General features: G+C 42.7%; 1 protein-coding gene across 1 annotated transcript in view; it reads right to left on the reverse strand.

Annotated features, from left to right (window-relative positions):
- Positions 1–1,825: 1,825 nt before the first annotated feature.
- Positions 1,826–24,279, reverse strand: part of LOC121538619 (transforming growth factor-beta-induced protein ig-h3) — a 33,968-nt gene continuing 11,514 nt past the window's right edge. The window contains exons 3-17 of the mRNA XM_041846799.2: positions 17,309–17,373; positions 16,988–17,145; positions 13,961–14,125; positions 13,338–13,484; positions 12,958–13,099; positions 12,623–12,835; positions 11,148–11,285; positions 10,811–10,953; positions 9,787–9,923; positions 7,586–7,716; positions 5,925–6,049; positions 3,007–3,109; positions 2,852–2,901; positions 2,661–2,688; positions 1,826–2,557 (exon numbers count right to left, since the gene is read on the reverse strand). Coding sequence (XP_041702733.2) covers positions 2,496–2,557; positions 2,661–2,688; positions 2,852–2,901; positions 3,007–3,109; positions 5,925–6,049; positions 7,586–7,716; positions 9,787–9,923; positions 10,811–10,953; positions 11,148–11,285; positions 12,623–12,835; positions 12,958–13,099; positions 13,338–13,484; positions 13,961–14,125; positions 16,988–17,145; positions 17,309–17,373 — 1,807 coding nt within the window. The 3' untranslated portion in view covers positions 1,826–2,495. The remainder of the gene's footprint in view (positions 2,558–2,660; positions 2,689–2,851; positions 2,902–3,006; positions 3,110–5,924; positions 6,050–7,585; positions 7,717–9,786; positions 9,924–10,810; positions 10,954–11,147; positions 11,286–12,622; positions 12,836–12,957; positions 13,100–13,337; positions 13,485–13,960; positions 14,126–16,987; positions 17,146–17,308; positions 17,374–24,279) is intronic.

Consider the following 24,279-nt stretch of genomic DNA (forward strand, 5'->3'; position numbering starts at 1 on the left):
GGCATCGAGCAACAATATTAAGTCACTGCATGTCTGGTTACTGATGTAATAGTAAGGATGTAACTACATTATTATTCTTCCTGACCTTGTTTGCTCCATCTGTTACCTTGAGCAACAAGTCTCTTATAAAATCAGAACTCTGACATTAGAGAGAGTTCTAGAATCCGGTGGGAATTCCAGAGCTCTAATGAGTGCCTTGACCTTTGCCTGCTCCATAATCTGTCTCACAATATTTAGACTTGTTAAATTGTTTCTTGGCATCCAGACCAGTCAGTGGCCTTCCGTTCCTGATGAGGGCTCCTAGCCAGTGCTCGCTCTGCCCCCTGTAGCTCCAACAGCTTGGTAGTGTCTGGTCCAGAGTGTAAAACACTTTTGGAATGTTTCATTCATTGTTTTCCGGATAATTTGCCGGGAGACCTGCCAACTGGGAGCTGGCTATGGCACGCATATATCTGTCTCTGTCTCTGTCTCTGTCTCTGTCTCTGTCTCTGTCTCTCTCTCTCTCTCTCTCTCTCTCTCTCTCTCTCTCTCTCTCTCAACTCTCTATCTCTCTCTCTCCATCTCTCTCTCTCTCTCTCTCTCCCTCACTCTCTCTCGCTCCATCTCTCTCTCTCTCTCTCGCTCCATCTCTCTATCTCTCTTTCTCCATATTTCCCTCTCTCTCTCTCTCTCTCCCCCCTCTCTCTCTCTCTCTCTCTCTCCTGTCATCGACCTCTCTCCTGTCATCCCCTCTCTTTCTCTCTCTCTCTTTCCCTCGCTCTCTCTCTCCATCTCTCTATTGCTCTCTCTCTCTCTCTCTCTCCCTCTCTCTCTCTCTCTCTCTCTCTCCCTCTCTCCCTCTCTCCCTCTTTCTCCCTCTCTGTCTCCCCCTCCCTCTCTCTCTCTCTCCCTCTCTGTCTCCCCCTCCCTCTCTCTCTCTCTCTCTCCCTCTCTGTCTCCCCCCTCTCTGTCTCCCCCTCCCTCTCTCTCTCTCTCCCTCTCCCTCTCTGTCTCCCCCTCTCTCTCTCTCTCTCTCTCTCTCTGTCTCCCCCTCTCTCTCCCTCTCTCTCTCCTTTACAACGCTCCTGTACACGACCCTTCCCAGGCACTCAACCAAGAAACTGGAACTCAGGGTAAGGGTTCCTATGTTCTAAATTCTTTACAGAGAACAATTCTTCCCTTTTCCCCTCCAGAGTTAATACAGAAACAAACTTCAAAGAGGTTTTCAAACTTAACATTAAAGTCAATGTTAGTGAGTGGTGAATTGAAGGTATTGGTCTTGGATTCAATTATTATTGATATCACATGGATGAGATGAACTTAGAAAAATGTCCAATTCAGTTTTCAGTTCCTGTACAGTGAGGTGTTGACTTTGTCCTACAGATGGACCTGTGATGGTGGTTTTCAGCAGGAGTTAGTCGAATTCAAACAGAAGGAAGACATTGTTCTCAGACATTGGGTAGGGAACGTCCCAAACTGCACCCTATTTCCTATACAGTACACTACCTTTTGAACAGAGCCCTATGGACCATGGTCAAAGGTAGTAGACTATAAAGGGAATAGGATACCGTTTGGAACGCAGATAAGATGATAACATAATATGCCATTTTAGCAGACGCTTTTATCCAAAGCCACTTACAGTCATGTGTGCATAAATTTTTTTTGTGTATGGGTGTTCCCGGGGATCGAACCCACTACCCTGGCGGAACAAGCGCCGTGCTCTACCTGCTGAGCTACAGAGGACCAGATAATATAATATAATATACACAAGCGCCGTGCCAATATCTTGAAACACTTACGTGTCGTCATGGATAGAACTTTAATAAATCCAAATAAACTCTGTGGCTACAAAATGAACATTTTATTTTTGAAATGTGCAGACATTGCTCTTTGGTTTCCACACAAAATATATTGCTACAGTATGTTACAAATGGAATGCATGTGACTTGAATATGGGTGAATTAAAGTTTTCAACAGGTTTAATGAAAAAATGAAAGAGAATCAGAACTCAAGAGGCCATGACTTTGACATCCATTTGCGTGTGCCTGAATAGCTTTTCCTTTCCAGCCTAAACATGCAAACATGCTACATGTATCACATCAAAACAAAATACAGTATACGTTTCTCAAAAAAATCTGCTCTGCGTTTACATTTAAAACAGAAGTCACGCGTGAACATTCAAAACACTTTCATGAAACTACAGTATATGTAGTCATAGCTAGTTGCTGTGCTTTGGTTGACCATTTTCACATAAAAGAAAACCGACAAGTAATTCTATTAAATTCAAATCTTCGGTCTTTGGTATATGAAAGCAATTATACAACATATTCTACTAAAATATATCCCATCTCTGTCTTCATCTAGTGCTGGGTTATTATTTATGTTGACCATCTTTGACAAAATTAGATCGATAAGACTCCCTTTGAGAGTTCCAGATAAGAATACATTCCATAAACAATCCCTTGATTTGTGTTGATGTACCGTAGGTAATTATGTTTTTCTCCTCTTCATTTGTTTTACTGGACGCGAGTCATCGTCCTGCTGGAGAGACTTTTCCTGACCTTCTGGAAGAGATCATCTGAAACAAGTTCATAACAACATTTAACACCAGTTCAACAACAGTTTGATTTGTGGAATGCACCACGTGAGACTGTGGGAGATGTAGATAAGAGAATATTTACCATTTTTGACTCCGATTCTTGAGTCCATCTGTGAAGAAAGGAATACAACAATATTTAGATATCAATCTACAAATACAAAACAAATCTCTTTAAGATAATGTACATTCACATAGCTGCAGCTTTACAACAACAGTCATCTAACAAGACAGTCAAGAGAGACACGATAAGTGAACTGTCTATAAATGTCTTACTCCCATGGAAGAGATGGGGGCATCAGCCTGTTCCCTGTCAACCTTAGGAGCTGGAGGAGATAGAGAGAGAATGAGACCGTTGGAGGATAATACAGTATGCCATATACAGTAAGGTGAGATGGTTTATTCAGTATTTATAAAGTGATTGCTCTTACGCAGTGGCGTTATGATGGCTCCCACAGCGTGGACAACTCCATTGGTGGCCATCAAGTCGGCTTCAACCACTGGCACCTTGTTGATGTACACTGTCTGGTTCCTCTGAAGGAGAAAAAACATACAGGCCATTTACAAGGTGATACAAAAGTTTTAGAACACCTACTCATTCAAGGGTTTTTCTTTATTTTGACTATTTTCTACATTGTGGAATAATAGTGAAGACATCATAATAACTGTAAGTCGCTCTGGATAAGAGCGTCTGCTAAATGACTAAACATTTTAATGTAAAATGAAATAACACATATGGAACCATGTAGTGACCAAAAAAGTGTTCAAAAAATCAAACTAGATTTTAGATTCTTCAAAGTAGCCACCCTTTGCCTTGATGAAAGCTTTGCAAACTCTTCTCTCAACCAGGTTCACCTGGAATGGTTTTCCAACAGTCTTGAAGGAGTTCCCACATATGCTGAGCACTTGTTGGCTGCTTTTCCTTCACTCTGCGGTCCAACAAATCCCAAACCATCTCAATTGGGTTGAGGTCGGGTGATTGTGGAGGCCAGGTCATCTGATGCAGCACTCAATCACTCTCCTTCTTGGTCAAATAGCTCTTACACAGCCTGGAGGTGTGTTGGGTCATTGTCCTGTTGAAAAACTAATTATAGTCCCACTAAGCGCAAACCAGATGGGATGGCGTATCGCTGCAGAATGCTGTGGTAGCCATGCTGGTTAAATGTGCCTTGAGTTCTAAATAAATCAACGACAGTGTCACAAGCAAAGCACCCCCACACCATCACACCTCCTCCTCCATGCTTCACGGTGGGAACCACACATGCAGAGATTATCCATTCACCTACTCTGTGTCTCACAAAGACACGGCGGTTGGAACCAAAAATCTCAAATTTGGACTCATCAGACCAAAGGACAGATTTCCACCGGTCTAATGTCAATTGCCCGTGTCTCTTGGCCCAAGCAAGTCTCTTCTTCTTATTGGTGTCCTTTAGTAGTGGTTTCTTTGCAGCAATTCGACCATGAAGGCCTGAATCATGCAGTCTCATTTACATTTACATTTACATTTACGTCATTTAGCAGACGCTCTTATCCAGAGCGACTTACATTATATATTTTTTTTCATACCCCCTGTGGGAATCAAACCCACAACCCTGGCGTTGCAAACACCATGCTCTATCAACTGAGCTACATCCCTGCCGGCCATTCCCTCCCCTACCATGGACGACGCTGGGCCAATTGCGCGCCGCCCCATGGGTCTCCCGGTCACGGCCGGCTACGACAGAGCCTGGATACGAACCAGGATCTCTAGTGGCACAGCTAGCACTGCGATGCAGTGCCTTAGACCACTGCGCCACTCAGGAGTGATCTGAACAGTTGATCTGAACAGTTGATGTTGAGATGTGTATGTTACTTGAGCATTTATTTGGTCTGCAATCTGAGGTGCAGTTAACTCTAATGAACATATCCTCTGCAGCAGAGGTAACTCTGGGTCTTCCTTTCCTCTGGCGGTCCTCATGAGAGCCAGTTTCATCATAGCGCTTTATGGTTTTTGCGACTGCACTTGAAATGTTCCTGGATTGACTGACCTTCATGTCTTAAAGTAATGATGGACTGTCGTTTCTCTTTGCTTGTTTGAGCTGTTCTTGTCATAATATTGGCTTGGTCTTTTACCAAATAGGGCTATCTTCTGTATACCCCCCTACCTTGTCACAACACAACTGATTGGCTCAAACGCATTAAGAAGGAAATAAATTCCACATATTAACTTGTAACAAGGCACACCTGTTAATTGAAATACATTCCAGGTGACTACCTCATGAAGCTGTTTGAGAGAATGCCAAGAGTGTGCAAAGGGTGGCTACTTTGAAGAATCTCAAATATAAAATATATTTAGATTTGTTTAACCCTTTTTGGGTTACTACATGATTCCATATGTGTTATTTCATGGTTTTGATGTCTTCACTATTATTCTACAATGTAGAAAATAGTACAAATTAAGAAAAATGAGTAAGTGTGTCCAAACGTTTGACTGGTACTGTATAGCAATACATTGTACACAAATTATTACAAATTATGTAAGCAATAGAAGTACACAATAGAAGTACACAACAAAAAAAGTACACATTTTCTCCACTGAAAACAAAATCATCAATAAAAAGAAAAACATGTACTGGTAGTACATGTTAGTACTGGTAGTACATGTTAGTACTGGTAGTACATGTTATTACATGTTAGTACATGTTAGTACATGTTAGTACTGGTAGTACTGGTAGTACATGTTAGTACTGGTAGTACATGTTAGTACTGTTATTACATGTTAGTACTGGTAGTACTGGTAGTACATGTTAGTACTGGTAGTACATGTTAGTACTGTTATTACATGTTAGTACATGTTAGTACATGTTAGTACTGTTATTACATGTTAGTACATGTTAGTACTGTTATTACATGTTAGTACATGTTAGTACTGTTATTACATGTTAGTACATGTTATTACATGTTAGTACATGTTAGTACTGGTAGTATTGGTAGTACACATGTTAGTAGTATCAATATCAAACATTATGTGTTATCGGATCAAATTGTTACAAGATCAACATTTTTTAGGATCAAATTGTTCTAGGATCATGTGTTCCAGGATCATGTGTTCCAGGATCATGTGTTCTAGGATCATGTGTTCCAGGATCATGTGTTCCAGGATCATGTGTTCCAGGATCATGTGTTCCAGGATCATGTGTTCTAGGATCATGTGTTCCAGGAATCATGTGTTCCAGGATCATGTGTTCCAGGATCATGTGTTCTAGGGCATGTGTTCCAGGATCATGTGTTCTAGGACCATGTGTTCCAGGATCATGTGTTCCAGGAATCATGTGTTCCAGGATCAAACAGTCACGAGGGCCTACTGTACCATGTTCAGCTCCAGCTTCTCTCCCTGCAGAGGCTTCAGTCTGTTATGGGAGCCCACTCCTCCACTGACCAGAATCTCCTTAGCCATGTGGTACTTCAACACACTGGCCAGCTCCTGGCGGTTGCCTAGACAACAAAATGAAATAGAACACCTACCGGATCATATTGTATCTCTATGGTCTAGACATTTACAAACAGAGGATTTAGGAAAACTACCAGCCCGCATTAAAAACACTGCTGAGGAATGAATATTGCTTAAAAAGTGAAGAGGAATCGGTTTGTGCAAGTTGCAACATGGAACTGACGAGTTAAGGTCACTTTAGCATTACAGCTACATTCTCATTGCTGTGGCCAAGTCATTGAACATGAAGTCATTCAACATGATGCTATTTGTCTAAACATGCCCTGCTCATCGAAACAGTTGTTGTTGCAAAACGGCTAGGCAATCATTAACAAACAGCAGTGTTTATTCATTATAAATTATTTTATATACCCAAACAAGCGTATTTGTAGCTGCAGTATACTGTAGGTGGGTGATACTGTAACTGAACAACTGGCTCCAGTTAACCACAGCTGTTTGGCATTCATACGTGTGGCAGCATCCAAGAAGGAATTATTTCATGTCATCATTTCCTGGGTGTAGATAGGTCATTAGGTTTATTCAAATAGTTCTGTCTGTCTGCCGAACATATTCTCACTGTGGGTCATATCAGGTTGTCTTTAGGTGCCATTGATTTTTCTTTACTGGAAAAGTACTGTGTTCTGCAAAGCCAGTCATGTGAAACCTGTTCACAGTTTGGTTGTTTGTCAGGCAGGATGCCAGTCACCGAAATACACTACATATGGCATGCACTACATATGGCATACACTACATATGGCATACATTACATATGGCATACACTACATATGGCATACACTACATATGGCATATACTACATATGGCATACACTACATATGGCATACACTACATATGGCATGCACTACATATGGCATACACTACATAAGGCATACACTACATAAGGCATACACTACATATGGCATACACTACATATGGCATACACTACATATGGCATACACTACATATGGCATGCACTACATATGGCATACACTACATATGGCATGCACTACATATGGCATGCACTACATATGGCATGCACTACATATGGCATACACTACATATGGCATACACTACATATGGCATACACTACATATGGCATGCACTACATATGGCATACACTACATATGGCATACACTACATATGGCATACACTACATATGGCATACACTACATATGGCATACACTACATATGGCATACACTACATATGGCATACACTACATATGGCATGCACTACATATGGCATACACTACATATGGCATACACTACATAAGGCATACACTACATATGGCATACACTACATATGGCATACACTACATATGGCATACACTACATATGGCATGCACTACATATGGCATACACTACATATGGCATACACTACATATGGCATACACTACATATGGCATGCATGTGATAGAGCCTGTATGGCCGAGAGGTGTCTGGTAATGATCCTAGTCTTACATCACCAGACCTCAACCCTGTATTCTCGTTTGAGATTGGCTTTGTTTTAGAAAAACTAGAATGTCTGGAGCCAGGGCTGTCCTTACCCATGAGTTTGTTGAGGTCAGCCTTTGGCAAGGCGCTGAAAGCATCGTTGGTGGGCGCGAACACGGTATGGGGACCGGCCTGGTTCATCAGCTCTGTCATGCCAGCCGTCTGGATGGCACCGACCAACAGACTGGAACAAAGAAGAGAACACACACTTAGAAAGACCATCCTTAGAGCAAGAAAGACTTGACAACTGACTGATTTCCAACACACACAGTTTGAAAAAACATATTCAGAGCAAGAAAGAGGACTTGACAGTTGACTAATAGGAAAGTTTTAACCACATCGATGAGTTGTGGTTTCTGATGTGCCAAATATACCAAAAGATGTATCAGTTGAATCATGGCAGAACAGAACAGATCACTGGTAGTGAAAACATACAGAGAAAATGGAAAAGAACCAGGTCTCTGAACGTGGGTTGAAATGAAGCAGCATATTGCCTTTCAGCCTTTCAGTTCTGGGAAAACCATTAGACGCTTGGGGGGACTTCTCCCCAGAATATCTAGCTACAGAAGAAGAACACACGCTGTGCTACGTAGGAAGAAGCTACACTGTTAAAATGAAGTGCGTTGTAACACCAAAATCAGTGGCAACTGAGCTGCTACCAACTGAACTGAGCTGCCACCAACTGAACTGAGCTGCCACCAACTGAACTGAGCTGCCACCAACTTGAAGGAGACAAAATCTTAACTTTGCTGGAGTATTGAAACACATCCTCCTGAGATGTTCTGAATCATTTACATGGTGTGTTGTAGCACCCCTTAATCAAGTGTTGTGCAACACCTAGCCAGGGACTGGGAGCACTAACAGAAAAGATTGAAAACACTATTTTGGTGTTTCGAGTCCTGTCTAGTGCAGAATTAGATACCTTCTCCTTTGCTGTCGTTTACTCTCTCTACAGCTTCAAAATGCCAGTATGATGTTTTGAATCCGGTCTAGTGCAGAATTAGATCCCTTTGTCTGGTGTCTTAATGGTTAACATTGTTTTATGTATTTCATCATTTGCCATTTTATACCGGGTTGTCGGGCATTGTCAAGCTCAGTGTTCAAACCACCAGCACTAACTGGATGTTGAACTGCAAGACTTGAGGATTCTGCACTTGCCTCATCCATTGACATTCATGAACGTGGGAATGGGTGCTGTGCTCATTGAATGTCAATTTGTCTGACGATTTTGATATCCGTTCATCATGATCCATTACACCTCATGATGGCACAACAAGCTTAATACTAATATAGAAATATACTTTTCTTCAAACATTCATACAACATTGGGTGAAATAATCAAAAAGTCAAATGTTTTGAATAACCCACAATCCTCTAAAAACAGAGTCACGTGTCAAGATAAGTAAATGCAATGTGATTAAAATCAAAAGACTTCCAATGAGTTCAATCACTCAATTTGAAAGATACTTACATTTTAGCAACATATAAAGTTGGATTTATTTTTACATTATTTTGGTCAATTGAAATTAACAAATCATTGAAACGACTAGCATATTTTATTTGTAAAAATATATTTTTACCCTTTATTGAGACAGTTATGAAATGACAAAGGGGATACAGATAGGTGGGAGAAACAAACTGAAGGGTTGGAGCAGGGAATCACAGATAGGTGGGAGAAACAGACTGAAGGGTTGGAGCAGGGAATCACAGATAGGTGGGAGAAACAGACTGAAGGGTTGGAGCAGGGAATCACAGATAGGTGGGAGAAACAGACTGAAGGGTTGGAGCAGGGAATCACAGATAGGTGGGAGAAACAGCCTGAAGGGTTGGAGCAGGGAATCACAGATAGGTGGGAGAAACAGACTGAAGGGTTGGAGCAGGGAATCACAGATAGGTGGGAGAAACAGACTGAAGGGTTGGAGCAGGGAATCACAGATAGGTGGGAGAAACAGCCTGAAGGGTTGGAGCAGGGAATCACAGATAGGTGGGAGAAACAGACTGAAGGGTTGGAGCAGGGAATCACAGATAGGTGGGAGAAACAGACTGAAGGGTTGGAGCAGGGAATTACAGATAGGTGGGAGAAACAGACTGAAGGGTTGGAGCAGGGAATCACAGATAGGTGGGAGAAACAGACTGAAGGGTTGTTCTTCAGAAATTAAATAATGTTGCCTCAAGATATTATTAAGGGCAACCTTTGTAAGCCTTTTCATTGAATCATTCACTGATTTATTTTCTTTGATTCATTGACTCTCACCTGAATCGGTCATCAGCCTTCAGGACATCCATGATGGTGCCGATTGGGGGAGTCAGGACCTTGTCGACCATGAACATGCTGCCGAAACGTCCGGTCTTGTCGTGGGCAGCGATACAGGAGTTCTCAATGCACAGGCTCTGTTATTAAAACAGAGAGAGAGAGAGAGAGAGAGAGAGAGAGGAACAGACAGAGAGGTTAAAGGAACGTTTGCTCTACTCATCACCATGATTGCATCCCAAATGGAACCCTATTCCCTATGTAGTGCACTACTTTTGACCAGAGCCCTATGGGCCCTGTGGACTCTGGTCAATAGTAGTGCACTACGTAGGGAATAGGGTTCCATTTGGGATGCACCCCATCCAGTCTACCAAGCAGTCTGGCACATGGCGTCCTTCCTTTCTTCCCCTGCACTCTGACATGATGGCTCACAAGTGGTCTCTCTCTCTCGCTCTGGAAAACGCTTATTGTGGTCGTCTGGAAATTCCATTACAAAGCAGAAATGTGAGCGCTGCCGAACAACCATCTGCCACCCAGGAGAGAACGGAGCAGAGCTGTGAAAACGGTGTGAAACAACATTCTGGATAACTATTCTACAGTATGAGGATGTGTCGAGGGACTAAAACCTCACTAGTTAGGCCTACTTCTCTGACTCATTTGGAGAATTTGGAGAATTGACCACCCAGAAACTGTTCATTGTTAATATGAAAACAAGCACAATCATGCTTTGTATAGTTTGGTATAGTGTATTTTGGGTAATCTATGTAATGAGTTAGCCCTTAGGAAGAGAGTAATCTACATAATGAGTTAGCCCTTAGGAAGAGAGTAATCTACATAATGAGTTAGCCCTTAGGAAGAGAGTCATCTACATAATGAGTTAGCCCTTAGGAAGATATTTGTCTTTTTCCAGAAGAACTGTGCTCAGAGTTACTTTTAGATCGCGCTCTTAATTCAGCTCAATTGAGGCTTTTATATCATCTGATGCCAGCTGTAGGTCCTCTAGAGGGCTTTGATCGGTGGTTCTTACGTTACGGTAGACGAACACTCTGAGTTTGATTCCTCCCAGAGTCTCTAGCTCTTGTCCGTGGTACAGCGACCTGGAAGACAGCTGCTCCTTCAGGATGTGGTTCTTCAACAGCTTCTTCAGCTCACCAGTCACCGACACACCCTCTGTTAACAATAGAGACGTTATCAGATTGATGAAATGGCTGAAGAATCATGGCTCAAGTCCCTCCTGTTTGTTAGCACAGAGAGGGAAGAGGGAGGGAGACAGAGAGAGGGAGGGAGACAGAGAGAGAGATGGAGAGAGAGAAAGAGATGGAGAGAGACAAAGATGGAGAGAGAGTGCCATCGATCGATGTTACCTTTGAAAGCATCATTCTGAGGGGTCAGGATGGTCAGAGCCTCTGAGCCAGAAAGGTGGGCGCTAAGACCAGCGTCAACAAACAGCTTGGTTGCTGTGGTAACGACGGATCCCTGGGCCAGCTCCAATAAGGTCTTAGCTTTAAAAAGAGATAAATCCATATAAACATTTATCACTGCACATAGAGATGGAAAACACTCCTCATAAGTAGCCTTGAGGTCTTGTCTCAACAAGAACCATTGAGTTGAATTTACTTTATATTCAGTGCAGTAGCGTCCCAAACAGACACACTTAGACTCTCAACTCCTCTGATCGTCAGAGACTAAATCACCTTTACTAATAATCTCATAACAGAGATCTTCTCAGACTAAATCACCTTTACTAATAATCTCATAACAGAGATCTTCTCAGACTAAATCACCATTACTAATAATCTCATAACAGAGATCTTCTCAGACTAAATCACCTTTACTAATAATCTCATAACAGAGATCTTCTCAGACTAAATCACCTTTACTAATAATCTCATAACAGAGATCTTCTCAGACTAAATCACCTTTACTAATAATCTCATAACAGAGATCTTCTCAGACTAAATCACCATTACTAATAATCTCATAACAGAGATCTTCTCAGACTAAATCACCTTTACTAATAATCTCATAACAGAGATCTTCTCAGACTAAATCACCTTTACTAATAATCTCATAACAGAGATCTTCTCAGACTAAATCACCTTTACTAATAATCTCATAACAGAGATCTTCTCAGACTAAATCACCTTTACTAATAATCTCATAACAGAGATCTTATCAGACTAAATCACCTTTACTAATAATCTCATAACAGAGATCTTCTCAGACTAAATCACCTTTACTAATAATCTCATAACAGAGACCTTCTCAGACTAAATCACCATTACTAATAATCTCATAACAGAGATCTTCTCAGACTAAATCACCTTTACTAATAATCTCATAACAGAGATCTTCTCAGACTAAATCACCATTACTAATAATCTCATAACAGAGATCTTCTCAGACTAAATCACCTTTACTAATAATCTCATAACAGAGATCTTCTCAGACTAAATCACCTTTACTAATAATCTCATAACAGAGATCTTTTCAGACTAAATCACCTTTACTAATAATCTCATAACAGAGATCTTCTCAGAATAAATCACCTTTACTAATAATCTCATAACAGAGATCTTCTCAGACTAAATCACCTTTACTAATAATCTCATAACAGAGATCTTCTCAGAATAAATCACCTTTACTAATAATCTCATAACAGAGATCTTCTCAGAATAAATCACCTTTACTAATAATCTCATAACAGAGATCTTCTCAGACTAAATCACCTTTACTAATAATCTCATAACAGAAGGCAGAGGTCCAATATTTGAATTACAGCCTTATATTTGGCATTGACGCAACTCTCAATCTATGTCTCTGGCTCTGGTTTGAATACCTGAGTCTGGGATGAGGAGCTCGTTGATGTAGTGGATGACTCCGTTGGTCCCCAGCTGGTCTTTCTTCTGGATGATGGCCTTCCCGTTGAGGGTCATGTCAGCCCCATCACAGCCCACCTCAAGCACAGTTCCCTGTAAGGTCTCCAGGGGAGTACCAGATGTGATGGACTCTGCACACTGCATGTTCTTCAGGATGTGGTAGTTCAGCAGGTCTGGATGGAGAGTACAGACACAAGTAGAAGTTAGTTAATGTTAATAAGTGATTGGGTTTCCTTCTCCAATATCTATCTCCCCATTGTATATCCAACTGTCCTTAAAAAAAAAAAAGAGTCACCTCTCAGAGCCACGGGGTCTCCCAGGATCCTGTTGAGCATTTCAGGGGGGATCTTCGCGAAGGCTTCGTTGGTTGGAGCGAACACCGTGTAGTGACCATCACTCTCCAGCATTTGGGTCAGACCAGCAGCAGCAACAGCAGTCTAAAACACAGAGATTCACACACTGAATCAACACTGAATCAACACTGAACACTGTTTTTCTCTACATGATTCAAATTGCACATACAATAAAAAAGACTGATAGCATTGCATAGCATATGTTCAACATGTATAAAATGGTAAGAGAGTTCTGTGTGATAGACTGTTCTGTGAATGAATGAATGAATGAATGAATGGATTAATGGATAAAGCAACAAACTGTTAAAACTCATTTACTTACACGAAGAGTCTCCAGATCATCATCGGTGTCGATGAAAGTGTGCACGTCGTTGGTAACGGCGGTGATGACTCTGTCCACAACGTGCACGATCCCGTTGGTAGCATGCTGGTCTGTCTTCACCAGACGAGCACAGTTCACTGTTACAATCTGCAATGACGAGAGAACATTATGACGTTTTTGTTCATCTCATGATTTAGCTGGATTTCGGTCGATGGTCAACGTGACCATTTTTGAAAAATTACCAAAACTGTTTTTTAGACGACGACGTTGTCTGTTCATGTCTCTTTTGTTGTTGAGCTGTCTCTCTAGAGGTTCCAACTGACTTGTCCCAGATGGGCTGTGTCATACAGCACAAACAGATCTGGGACCAGGCCAGGTCAAAACATCATATACCTTCCAATCACAGGAGGCTGGTGAGGACAGGACGGCTCATAACAATGACTGGAATGACGTGAATGAAATGGTATCAAACAGATGGAAACCCTGTGTTTGATGTGTCAACACCATTCTATTCATTCCATTCCAGTCGTTACTATGGAGCCCGTCCTCCCCAATTAAGGTGCCAACCAGCCGCCTGTGTTTCCAATATAACGCAACATTAACATTGGACAGATGCTACTCACTCCGTTGGGGTAGTGGTGGATGTGAACGTTGAAGTCTTGGTACATGGAGGGGAAGGCAGATCCATGCTTCAGGTCCTCAGAGGTCAAACGGCGGTTCACCATGTGGTAGTGGAGTGCGTTGAGCAGCTCAATGTTCACGTTGCTCACCAGAGCATCCAGGATTTCCTACACAACCATAAAAACCAGAGTCATATTTTCATCAGAATAACGATCAGTCACAAGCTAACAATATATGCTGAACAAAAATATAAAAAATGCATCACGATCCACCTGACAGGTGTGGCATATCAAGAAGCTGATTAAACAGCATGATCATTACACAGGTGCACCTTGTGCTGGAGACAATAAATGGCCACTAAAATGTGCAGTTCTGTCACAAAACACAATGCCACAGATGTCTCAAGTTGAGGGAGAGTGCAATTGGCATGCTGAATGCAGCAATGTCCACCAGAGCTGTTGCCAGAGAATTGAATGATAATTTCTCTACCATAAGCCGGCTCCAATGTCGTTTTAGAGAATTTGGCAGTATGTCCAACCGGCCTCACAACCACAGACCACGTGTATTGCGTCGTGTGGGCGAGTGGTTTGCTGATGTCAACATTGTGAACAGAGTTCCCCATGGTGGTGGTGGGATTATGGCATGGGCAGGCATAAGCTACGGACAACAAATACAATTGCATTTTATCAATAGCAATTTCAATGCACAGAGATACCGTGACGAGATCCTGAGGCCCATTGTCATGCCATTCATCCGCCGCCATCACCTCATGTTTCAGCATGATAATGCACAGCCCCATGTCACAAGGATCTGTACACAATTCCTGGCAGCTGAAAATGTCCCAGTTCTTCCATGGCCTGCATACTCAACAGACATGTCACCCATTGAGCATGTTTGGGATGCTCTGGATAGACGTGTAGGACAGCGTGTTCCAGTTCCCGCCAATATCCAGCAACTTCGCACAGCCATTGAAGAGGAATGGGACAACATTCCACAGGCCACAATCAACAGCCAGATCAACTCTATGTGAAGGAGATGTGCCGCACTGCATGAGGCAAATGGTGACACCAGATACTGTCTGGTTTTCTGATCCATGCTCCTACCTTTACTTTAAGTATCTGTGACCAACAGATGCATATCTGTATTCCCAGTCATGTGAAATCCATTGACTAGGGCCTAATGAATTTATTTCACTTGACAGATTTCCTTATTTGAACTTTAACTATTAGAAATTGTTGCAAGTTGCGTTTATATTTTTGTTCAGTGCATTCGGAAAGTATTCAGACCCCTTGACTTTTTCTACATTTTGTTACATTACAGCCTTATTCTAAAATGTATTAAATTGTTTTTTCCCCCTTGTAAATGTATTAAAAATAAATAAATATGAAATATCACATTTACATAAGTATTCAGACCCTTTCCTCAGTACTTTGTTGAAGCACCTTTGGCAGCGATTACAGCCTCGAGTCTTCTTGGGTATGACGCTACAAGCTTGGCACACCTGTATTTGGGGAGTTTCTCCCATTCTTCTCTGCACATCCTCTCAAGCTCTGTCAGGTTGGATGGGGAGCATCGCTGCACAGCTATTTTCAGGTCTCTCCAGAGATGTTCGATCGGGTTCAAGTCCGGGCTCTGGCTGGGCCACTCAAGGACATTCAGAGACTTGTCCCGAAGCCACTCCTGCGTTGTCTTGGCTGTGTGCTTAGCGTCGTTGTCCTGTTGGAAGGTGAACCTACGCCCCAGTCTGAGGTCCTGAGCAGGTTTTCATCAAGAATCTCTCTGTACTTTGCTCCGTTCATCTTTCCCTCGATCCTGACTAGTCTCCCAGTCCCTGCCGCTGAAAAACATCCCCACAGCATGATGCTGCCACCACCATGCTTCACCATAGGGATGGTGCCAGGTTTCCTCCAGACGTGACGCTTGACATTCAGGCCAAAGAGTTCAATCTTGGTTTCATCAGACCAGAGAATCTGGTTTCTCATGGTCTGAGAGTCCTTTAGGTGCCTTTTGGCAAACTCCAAGCGGGCTGTCATGTGCCTTTTACTGAGGAGTGGCTTCCGTCTGGCCACTCTACCATAAAGGCCTGATTGGTAGAGTGCTGCAGAGATGGTTGTCCTTCTGGAAGGTTCTCCCATCTCCACAGAGGAACTCTGGAGCTCTGTCAGAGTGACCATCGGGTTCTTGGTCACCTCCCTGACCAAGGCCCTTCTCCCCGATTGCTCAGTTTGGCCGGGCAGCCAGCTCTAGGAAGAGTCTTGGTGGTTCCAAACTTCTTCCATTTAAGAATGATGGGCGCGACTGTGTTCTTGGGAATCTTCAATGCTGCAGACAGTTTTTGGTACCCTTCCCCAGATCTGTGCTTCGACACAATCCTGTCTCCGAGCTCTACGGACAATTCCTTCGACCTCATGGCTTGATTTTTGCTCTGACATGCACTTTCAACTGTGGGACCTTATATAGACAGGTGTGTGCTTTTCCAAATCATGTCCAATCGATTGAATTTACCACAGGTGGACTTTAATCAAGTTGTAGAAACATCTCAAGGATGATCAATGGACACAGGATGCACCTGAGCTCAATTTTGAGTCTCATAGCAATGGGTCTGAATACTTACGTAATTAAGGTATTTCTGTTTTTTGTTTTTGATAACTTTGCAAAAATATCTAAAAACCTTTTTTCGCTTTGTCATTATGGGGTATTGTGTGTAGATTGATTAGGAAAATGTAATTACATTTTATCCATTTTAGAGTAAGGCTGTAACATAACAAAATGAGGAAAACGTCAAGGGGTCTGAATACTTTCCGAATGCTCTGTATATATTAACAAATACATGAACTTGGTTATAGCTATAACTACTGCTCCTAAAAATAACTTTGAAACGCTAGTGTGGTTGGCTAGGCTGATAACACATAGTCCGAGGCCAGCATAATACAATATCTCTAGATGCAACAGGATTGGGGTCAATTATATTTAATTTCCAGGTTTTCCCTCAGTGTATCCCCTCTCCTGTGAAAACTAGACACACTCACAACGGGTAAGGCCGCCCATGCCTCGTTGCTGGGAGCGAAGAAGGTGAAGCTCCCTGGTCCCTCGATCTCCTCCCTCAGCTGAGCCCTCTCTGAGTATATCTTAGTGGTGGCAGCTCCAACCATACCCAGGGTGTTGTAGATGTTCACCAACGGCAGGGCTGGAAGAAAAAAAATACATTCTTTCATCTTTCATATGGGGGAATGTATGAAATTCAAAATGTTGACTTGATGGATGTTTATTTCACAACCAATTGATGACTAGCTGTTGCATTATATGGGTAGTAAGTGACCGAGCTATAACTTCATTTGCATATTTCTTACCAGCGGGACAACCCTTCTCTCCTGGAAGCTTCTCGTAACCGGGGCAACACTCATAGCTGATCACCCTGTCGACCAATAAGAACACACGTTAAGGATGACTGCAGCCAATCAGAGATGAAAACAAAACAGGTCAGTTTCTCATTACCCTTTCAAATCAAAAAGACTCTAGCCTTGTCCCAGATCTCGTTTGTGCCGTCTTACCACAAACAGATCTGGGACCAGGCTACAAAAGATTGAGCAATGCGTCTTAGGTTAAATGATTCAACCACATGCTATACACATAGTTCTGCCATTTTTTGTGCATTTAAGATATTTCCACAATAAATCTGAACTGGGCTCAGCTGGATCCCGGAAGGTCATAAAAGCTAATTTCCTCGGAGTGAGAGAAGGAGCAGAGGAATCCGCTGACCCAGGGTTGGCCAAAGGAAACTCCTGAAAAGGGACTATGGGACTGATACTGAAACACAGGCTCCCGCCAGTAAAAACAAAGAGTAAAACGGTCAAGCGAAGGTGTACCACTAAACTACTGGATAAAAATGTTCACCTTAAAGTTAAATCAAAAATAAGTGGTCTAGATCCATGAAAAGGAAGCTTTTAACTAGCTACATTCGGTGGCAAGTTCTTCCTACAACCAGAAAACAAAAAACATGAATAAAAGATGCTAGTCCATTGTGTAAACATTAGTATTGCTAATCAAACAGTGGCACACATAGGTTATAGTGAGGAACACACAGTGGCAATATTAACAATACATAACACACAAAAAAAAAAGACAAGGCAAAAGCTGTGGAAAGCTACGCTAAAATTATTTGGCATCTTGCAGCCCGTGCAGCCCCTACACCCCAACTCGAGTACTCCAGCTCTGATCTCTTGGCCCAGACCAGTCAAAGCTCTTCAGCAGAGTACCTGCCCATCTTCCGAAAACATCTGAAACCCTACCTCTTCAAAGAGTTTCTTAAATAATCCCACAGCACCCCCCCCCCCCCAATAGCTACTTTACTGAGGAAAAAGTACTTACTATGATTGAGATATGTGGTTGTCACACCTAGTTATTTTAAGATGAATGCACTAACTCTAACTCACTCTGGATAAAAGCGTCTGCTAAATGATTAAAATGTAAAAGAGGACCAACTCTGAGTCCTAACATTGATGAAAGTCAATGGAAAACTACCTGAGTCTGACACATTCAATAACCCACTTGTCAACATCAACCCTAGTTAGCCACCCCATCCCCACCATCCCCTTCAAGCATAATGAACTATACTGTAAAAGCTGTTAAAGACCCCAGACAGGCGAGGCTCTGAGCAATCAGCTACTGTTAAACTCCCAGGGTGAGGGTAGGGGGTAGCTCAGAAACATGGTTTGGGGACAATCCTAATATTAAGCAAGGGAGGTGGGGTTACAGGGAAACCCTGTAAAACACACTAGCTTGGAAACCAGACCAGACTGATTATCAAAACAGATGGTCACTCAACTTCGTTTTTGTTCTCCGCAAGCATAAACAAAGATGGTAGCCATGGATTTCTGACAAAATAAACAGTAAGGTTGCATAATTCAAACACTGTGTACATTGAGACGTCCAAGTGTTGAGGCAAGCGATCCACCAGACTAAAGTACTGAAGAAGAGACTGGAGGGCCATTCGACTTTATTGGTTCCATGTTGAAAACAGCATGCTAGATAGATTTGGATTTACCACACAGTCTCTCATTTTTAACTTTATATTCATAGGTACAGTACCCAAAAAATTGTTTTCTTGCTTTATTGATTAAGAATAGACAACAAAAATGTTCCTTTCCCAGACAAAATAACAAGATGTAATTTGTTGTAAAAGTGACTATGTATAAAGCTTTACAGACTAGTTACAGTGGGGAGAACAAGTATTTGATACACTGCCGATTTTGCAGGTTTTCCTACTTACAAAGCATGTAGAGGTCTGTCATTTTTATCATAGGTACACTTCAACTGTGAGAGACGGAATCAAAAAAAAATTCTCCAGAAAATCACATTGGATGATTTTAAAGTAATTAATTTGCATTTTATTGCATGACATAAGTATTTGATCACCTACCAACCAGTACGAATTCCGGCTATCACAGACCTGTTAGTTTTTCTTTAAGAAGCCCTCCTGTTCTCCACTCATTACCTGTATTAACTGCACCTGTTTGAACTCGTTACCTGTATAAAAGACAACTGTCCACACACTCAATCAAACAGACTCCAACCTCTCCACAATGGCCAAGACCAGAGAGCTGTGTAAGGACATCAGGGATAAAATTGTAGACCTGCACAAGGCTGGGATGGGCTACAGGACAATAGGCAAGCAGCTTGATGAGAAGGCAACAACTGTTTGGCGCAATTATTAGAAAATGGAAGAAGTTCAAGATGACGGTCAATCACCCTCGGTCTGGGGCTCCATGCAAGATCTCACCTCGTGGGGCATCAATGATCATGAGGAAGGTGAGGGATCAGCCCAGAACTACACGGCAGGACCTGGTCAATGACCTGAAGAGAGCTGGGACCACAGTCTCAAAGAAAACCATTAGTAACACACTACGCCGTCATGGATTAAAATCCTGCAGCGCACGCAAGGTCCCCCTGCTTAAGCCAAGCGCATGTCCAGGCCCATCTGAAGTTTGCCAATGACCATCTGTATGATCCAGAGGAGGAATGGGAGAAGGTGATGTGGTCTGATGAGACAAAAATAGAGCTTTTTGGTCTAAACTCCACTCGTCGTGTTTGGAGGAAGAAGAAGGATGAGTACCCCAAGAACACCATCCCAACCGTGAAGCATGGAGGTGGAAACATCATTCTTTGGGGATCCTTTTCTGCAAAGGGGGACAGGACGACTGCACCGTATTGAGGGGAGGATGGATGGGGCCATGTATCGCGAGATCTTGGCCAATAACCTCCTTCCCTCAGTAAGAGCATTGAAGATGGGTCGTGGCTGGGTCTTCCAGCATGACAACGACCCGAAACACACAGTCAGGGCAACTAAGGAGTGGCTCCGTAAGAATCATCTCAAGGTCCTGGAGTGGCCTAGCCAGTCTCCAGACCTGAACCCAATAGAAAATGTTTGGAGGGAGCTGAAAGTCCGTATTGCCCAGCGACAGCCCCGAAACCTGAAGGATCTGGAGAAGGTCTGTATGGAGGAGTGGCCAAAATCCCTGCTGCAGTGTGTGCAAACCTGGTCAAGACCTACAGGAAACGTATGATCTCTGTAATTGCAAACAAAGGTTTCTGTACCAAATATTAAGTTCTGCTTTTCTGATGTATCAAATACTTATGTCATGCAATAAAATGCAAATTAATTACTTAAAAATCATACAATGTGATTTTCTGGATTTTTGTTTTAGATTCCGTCTCTCACAGTTGTAGTGTACCTATGATAACAATTACAGACCTCTACATGCTTTGTAAGTAGGAAAACCTGCAAAATCGGCAGTGTATCAAATACTTGTTCTCCCCACTGTAGCTTTGGGATTCACCTTTGGTCAAATGTTACTACTTCAAAACATAGTGTGATTGCTGAGCAAAGCAGAAGAACCAACGCATTGACGTTGAGATTGGGGCTTAAAGGTAGCTAAGGGGTGTTGGGAGGTAGCTAAGGGGTGTTGGGAGGTAGATAGGGGTATTGGGAGGTAGCTAGGGGGTGTTGGGAGGTAGCTAGGGGGGTTGGGAGGTAGATAGGGGGGTTGGGGAGGTAGCTAGGGGGGGTTGGGAGGTAGCTAAGGGGTATTGGGAGGTAGCTAGGGGGTGTTGGGAGGTAGCTGGGGGGGGTTGGGAGGTAGATAGGGGGTGTTGGGAGGTAGATAGGGGGTGTTGGGAGGTAGCTAGGGGTGTTGGGAGGTAGCTAGGGGGGTTGGGAGGTAGATAGGGGGGTTGGGAGGTAGCTAGGGGGTACAACCAGAAAACAAAAAACATGAATAAAAGATGCTAGTCCATTGTGTAAACATTAGTATTGCTAATCAAACAGTGGCACACATAGGTTATAGTGAGGAACACACAGTGGCAATATTAACAATACATAACACACAAAAAAAAAAGACAAGGCAAAAGCTGTGGAAAGCTACGCTAAAATTATTTGGCATCTTGCAGCCCCGTGCAGCCCCTACACCCCAACTCGAGTACTCCAGCTCTGATCTCTTGGCCCAGACCAGTCAAAGCTCTTCAGCAGAGTACCTGCCCATCTTCCGAAAACATCTGAAACCCTACCTCTTCAAAGAGTTTCTTAAATAATCCCACAGCACCCCCTCCCCAATAGCTACTTTACTGAGGAAAAAGTACTTACTATGATTGAGATATGTGGTTGTCACACCTAGTTATTTTAAGATGAATGCACTAACTCTAACTCACTCTGGATAAAAGCGTCTGCTAAATGATTAAAAATGTAAAAAGAGGACCAACTCTGAGTCCTAACATTGATGAAAGTCAATGGAAAACTACCTGAGTCTGACACATTCAATAACCCACTTGTCAACATCAACCCTAGTTAGCCACCCCATCCCCACCATCCCCTTCAAGCATAATGAACTATACTGTAAAAGCTGTTAAAGACCCCAGACAGATGAGGCTCTGAGCAATCAGCTACTGTTAAACTCCCAGGGTGAGGGTAGGGGGTAGCTCAGAAACATGGTTTGGGGACAATCCTAATATTAAGCAAGGGGAGGTGGGGTTACAGGAAACCCTGTAAACACACTAGCTTGGAAACCAGACCAGACTGATTATCAAAACAGATGGTCACTCAACTTCGTTTTTGTTCTCCGCAAGCATAAACAAAGATGGTAGCCATGGATTTCTGACAAAATAAACAGTAAGGTTGCATAATTCAAACACTGTGTACATTGAGACGTCCAAGTGTTGAGGCAAGCGATCCACCAGACTAAAGTACTGAAGAAGAGACTGGAGGGCCATTCGACTTTATTGGTTCCATGTTGAAAACAGCATGCTAGATAGATTTGGATTTACCACACAGTCTCTCATTTTTAACTTTATATTCATAGGTACAGTACCCAAAAAATTGTTTTCTTGCTTTATTGATTAAGAATAGACAACAAAAATGTTCCTTTCCCAGACAAAATAACAAGATGTAATTTGTTGTAAAAGTGACTATGTATAAAGCTTTACAGACTAGTTACAGTGGGGAGAACAAGTATTTGATACACTGCCGATTTTGCAGGTTTTCCTACTTACAAAGCATGTAGAGGTCTGTCATTTTTATCATAGGTACACTTCAACTGTGAGAGACGGAATCAAAAAAATTCTCCAGAAAATCACATTGGATGATTTTAAAGTAATTAATTTGCATTTTATTGCATGACATAAGTATTTGATCACCTACCAACCAGTACGAATTCCGGCTATCACAGACCTGTTAGTTTTTCTTTAGAAGCCCTCCTGTTCTCCACTCATTACCTGTATTAACTGCACCTGTTTGAACTCGTTACCTGTATAAAAGACAACTGTCCACACACTCAATCAAACAGACTCCAACCTCTCCACAATGGCCAAGACCAGAGAGCTGTGTAAGGACATCAGGGATAAAATTGTAGACCTGCACAAGGCTGGGATGGGCTTACAGGACAATAGGCAAGCAGCTTGATGAGAAGGCAACAACTGTTTGGCGCAATTATTAGAAAATGGAAGAAGTTCAAGATGACGGTCAATCACCCTCGGTCTGGGGCTCCATGCAAGATCTCACCTCGTGGGGCATCAATGATCATGAGGAAGGTGAGGGATCAGCCCAGAACTACACGGCAGGACCTGGTCAATGACCTGAAGAGAGCTGGGACCACAGTCTCAAAGAAAACCATTAGTAACACACTACGCCGTCATGGATAAAAAAATCCTGCAGCGCACGCAAGGTCCCCCCTGCTTAAGCCAGCGCATGTCCAGGCCCATCTGAAGTTTGCCAATGACCATCTGTATGATCCAGAGGAGGAATGGGAGAAGGTGATGTGGTCTGATGAGACAAAAATAGAGCTTTTTGGTCTAAACTCCACTCAAGTCGTGTTTGGAGGAAGAAGAAGGATGAGTACCCCAAGAACACCATCCCAACCGTGAAGCATGGAGGTGGAAACATCATTCTTTGGGGATCCTTTTCTGCAAAGGGGACAGGGCGACTGCACCGTATTGAGGGGAGGATGGATGGGGCCATGTATCGCGAGATCTTGGCCAACAACCTCCTTCCCTCAGTAAGAGCATTGAAGATGGGTCGTGGCTGGGTCTTCCAGCATGACAACGACCCGAAACACACAGTCAGGGCAACTAAGGAGTGGCTCCGTAAGAATCATCTCAAGGTCCTGGAGTGGCCTAGCCAGTCTCCAGACCTGAACCCAATAGAAAATGTTTGGAGGGAGCTGAAAGTCCGTATTGCCCAGCGACAGCCCCCGAAAACCTGAAGGATCTGGAGAAGGTCTGTATGGAGGAGTGGGCCAAAATCCCTGCTGCAGTGTGTGCAAACCTGGTCAAGACCTACAGGAAACGTATGATCTCTGTAATTGCAAACAAAGGTTTCTGTACCAAATATTAAGTTCTGCTTTTCTGATGTATCAAATACTTATGTCATGCAATAAAATGCAAATTAATTACTTAAAAATCATACAATGTGATTTTTCTGGATTTTTGTTTTAGATTCCGTCTCTCACAGTTGTAGTGTACCTATGATAAAAATTACAGACCTCTACATGCTTTGTAAGTAGGAAAACCTGCAAAATCGGCAGTGTATCAAATACTTGTTCTCCCCACTGTAGCTTTGGGATTCACCTTTGGTCAAATGTTACTACTTCAAAACATAGTGTGATTGCTGAGCAAAGCAGAAGAACCAACGCATTGACGTTGAGATTGGGGCTTAAAGGTAGCTAGGGGGTGTTGGGAGGTAGCTAAGGGGTGTTGGGAGGTAGATAGGGGGTATTGGGAGGTAGCTAGGGGGTGTTGGGAGGTAGCTAGGGGGGGTTGGGAGGTAGATAGGGGG

Source organism: Coregonus clupeaformis, chromosome 3 (assembly GCF_020615455.1).
Source record: "Coregonus clupeaformis isolate EN_2021a chromosome 3, ASM2061545v1, whole genome shotgun sequence".
NCBI lineage: Eukaryota > Metazoa > Chordata > Actinopteri > Salmoniformes > Salmonidae > Coregonus > Coregonus clupeaformis.